The sequence below is a fragment of the Limulus polyphemus genome, unplaced genomic scaffold (assembly GCF_000517525.1).
Source record: "Limulus polyphemus unplaced genomic scaffold, Limulus_polyphemus-2.1.2 Scaffold4029, whole genome shotgun sequence".
NCBI classification, from domain to species: Eukaryota; Metazoa; Arthropoda; class Merostomata; order Xiphosura; family Limulidae; genus Limulus; species Limulus polyphemus.
The window spans coordinates 1-3610 of NW_013669639.1; the positions used below are offsets into that span (position 1 = coordinate 1).

The following is a 3610-nucleotide window of genomic DNA, read 5'->3' on the forward strand; positions in this document are numbered from 1 at the left end:
ACACGCTACACAACTGGTTGTTTATATCAAACATTCTTATGAGACTTACACGCTACACAACTGGTTATATATATATCCAACATTCTTATGAGACTTACACGCCACACAACTGGTTATATATATATATCTAACATACTTATGAGACTTACACGCTACACAACTGGTTATATATATCTATCATACTTATGAAACTTACACGCTACACCACTGGTTATATATATCTATCATACTTATGAAACTTACATCAATGTTACCGTCAGTTTTATTGATTGGAAAGTTACCGACATCACTGTTACCATCAGTCTTATCGGTACAAAAGTTACCGACATCACTGTTACCATCAGTCTTATCGGTAAAAACGTTATGGACATCACTGTTACCATCAGTCTTATCGGTACAAAAGTTACCGACATCACTGTTACCATCAGTCTTATCGGTACAAAAGTTACCGACATCACTGTTACCATCAGTCTTATCGGTACAAAAGTTACCGACATCACTGTTACCATCAGATTCCGTTAATTTCATCAACATTCGAAAGTCAAAACTACCCAATTATTTACCGTTCTTTTTCACACTCTATAATCTCTGTTTATCTTTACATAACTACAAAGAAATTAAATGCTTCTTACCTAAAAAGCGTGGTGTTTTCGTGTAGTCCGAAAAATGGCGCCGAAAAAGAAATTATCCACGTATTTTCACCACCACATTCAAAATACGGAGACGTCCACCTGCCGTCAGAAAACGAAACCACAAGATCGCTTCCACCACTAGGGAACGATGAAAAAGGAACACCGTGGTCTGTGTTGGTCTTCCGTTGAATAAATTCGGTATAATTCTTTAACGAATGTTGCCAGAACCATTCGTTTCCAACAGAGCCGTCTTCGTCGTACGAAACGTTATACGCGGTCGCTAGGTCCTGCGTTTCAACGTAACCATCTTGTTTAAACGCGTACGGAGCGAACAGAAGTCGCGAGCTTTTTCCACGATGGTGGAAAAAGCCTCTTTGAAAGCCAACACCACTGGCGTATATTAAAGGATCACTCTCCACGTTTACTTTCACTAAAGAGTAATAAAATTCTTCGTTATAAAGTATATCATTGTCTTGTGAATCTTTCAAAAAAAGATTCGTCAGAATATTTGCTGTTTTAAGAGCAGCAAACGCTTGCCTTTCAAAAGGTTCGAAAGACCGATTAGACAGGTCGTACCTAAAATGAGCTTTCAAAGAAGTCCGCGTACAATGTTGCGAATGGCTGCGATTGTGCGTTAATTCGATGAAATCTAGAACGGCTGAGACATAGTCTTCTTGCTGGAGAAGTTCACGGACGTCGTCGTCAAAAAACGTAAATTCAGTGTCACGTTTAGGTCGTAGTTCAGCTGTTCTGCTCACTGACCTTAAACTTAGGCTTAACTTTTCTGATGGGCTAAAACTACTAAACACTAGTGAACTGTGTCTTAAAATTATAATGACCCAAAGAAGCACAAAAAATACATGTCCATCCATGGATTTCTTCATGGCGAAATATACCTAAAAACTGTTCTTGGTATATTTCGCAGAAAAGAGCGCGAAATTTGGAACTAATTACGCGAACGTAAAACAACTGTTTTGTGTTAATTACGAATAAAAACGATAAACGCAATTAGCTAAGAGACAAGTTATAGATCGAAGCATTCTTATCTGTAGCATTCTCTTTGAACGTCAAACTATCAAAGCTGACGACCGGAAATCAAGAAATTGTCGGTTTCACAATAATTATTTTTCTCTGTCACGAGATGACGAGCTCAGCTCGAGGGTTAACATAATTTTGTTTGCTTTACCTTACACACTTGGTACTACTGTGGGTAGTGGGGTCGCAGATAACAATCTCTCTCTCTCGATGTATATATATGTGTGTGTGTTCTTTTTTTCCCACATTCTTTCTCTCTATATATCTCCACCTAGACTTCTATTTTCTGGTTGATGCCACCGCACGATGTGAACTGGAAAAAATCGACAAAGAGTTTATATAAACTCAGTGTTTGTGAATAATACAACTTTAGCAAGTAGAGCTTTGAAACTAAGCCTCTAAAATTAACTCGCTTCAACAGTATGTAAACCGGAGAGAAACACGAGTTCGGCTATTACATGAGAAGTTCATGATTTTAATTTCGTGATAAAAAAAAACTATTTTAATCTAACTTTTCTCGTACGTAGTTAACTGAATGAATTCGTACTTGCTATTCCTAAACAGTGTTTTTTATCTATGACCACAACGCATGTATATTTTACCATTTTCTTGCTTTTTTTGTCAGCTGTAAGTCTGAGAGCTTATAACTCTAAAAATCGGGTTTCGATACCTGCAGTAGTAATACCACAAATAGCCCATTTTGTAGCTTTTTTTGCTTAATAACAAAATAAACAGATACTTACATATATTTTACCTTAAGGTCACCAAGTGTCATTGAAACTTACCTTAAGGTCACCAAGTGTCATTGAAACTTACCTTGAGGTCACCAAGTGTCATTGAAACTTACCTTAAGGTGACCAAGTGTCATTGAAACTTATCTTAAGGTCACCAACTGTCATTGAAACTTACCTTAAGGTCACCAAGTGTCATTGAAACTTACCCTAAGGTCACCAAGTGTCATTGAAACTTACCCTAAGGTCACCAAGTGTCATTGAAACGATTTAGCTACGAATGATATCAATATGCTGATTAGCCACATTGGCTAAGTAATTATATCAAACTAAAATAACCTTGTTTCACCTCAAGGGCACCACGTATAAATAAAACGTCTTTAAATAATATATTTAAAAATATATAGTTTCAGTATACTACATCATATCTATCTTAAAATATAGTTCCAAGTATGATAAATCTCAAACTTCTATACTCCCGGTCTTGTAAGGATGCATAATTATTTATTTATGTAAACAGAAACTATATCACAGGTGTGTATTTGAACATTTTAAATAAAATGCATAAATAATGTTTTTCTTTACAATGAAATACAGGTTTTTCACTTAAACGAACCGTTGATTTCATTGTAGAAACATTTCAGATTTGTTCAACTTTCAAGAAAACAACTCAGAAAAACAATAAAACTGGTTTGATTTATTTCGTAACAACATCTACAAGTTGTTTTGTGATGTATCCCATCTTCTTACATTGTATAGGAGATGTTGCTTAAATTGTACAGAGTTACACAATAATAACAATTCTCTACGAACACCCGTGCTAAGTCAGAAACAACAACCGTTCTTGTTTTTAATAATAATAAAAACCTGAAGATGGCGCGTGGAAGCGTCGAAACATGTAGGTGGAGTCGATTTGAGGTTGTAGATCGGTATAAAACCGTTGTTGTTGTTCTTTGTAGTTAAGCTCCAAACTACATAATATGCTATCTGTGCTCTGCACAACCACAGGTATCGAAAACCGGTTTCTAGCGTTATAAGTCCGCAGACATACCGCTGTGTCACTAGGGGGCCGGTATAAAATATAATATAAATTTATTTATTCTGTATACCATTGGGCTGTTGTTTAATTGTATTTACACCAGAATAATAAATATAGAATTACACCATAATATTTTATAAATAATAATAGATATAGAATTACACCATAATATC

At 35.6% G+C, this 3610-nt stretch overlaps 1 protein-coding gene across 1 annotated transcript in view; it reads right to left on the minus strand.

The window, feature by feature from the left end:
- Positions 1-628: 628 nt before the first annotated feature.
- The window catches only part of LOC106470479, a 12114-nt gene continuing 9132 nt past the window's right edge, over positions 629-3610 (minus strand). Inside the window, exon 2 of the mRNA XM_013931038.2 lies at positions 629-1980. Within this exon, the coding sequence (XP_013786492.1) occupies positions 629-1516 (888 nt within the window). The 5' untranslated portion in view covers positions 1517-1980. The remainder of the gene's footprint in view (positions 1981-3610) is intronic.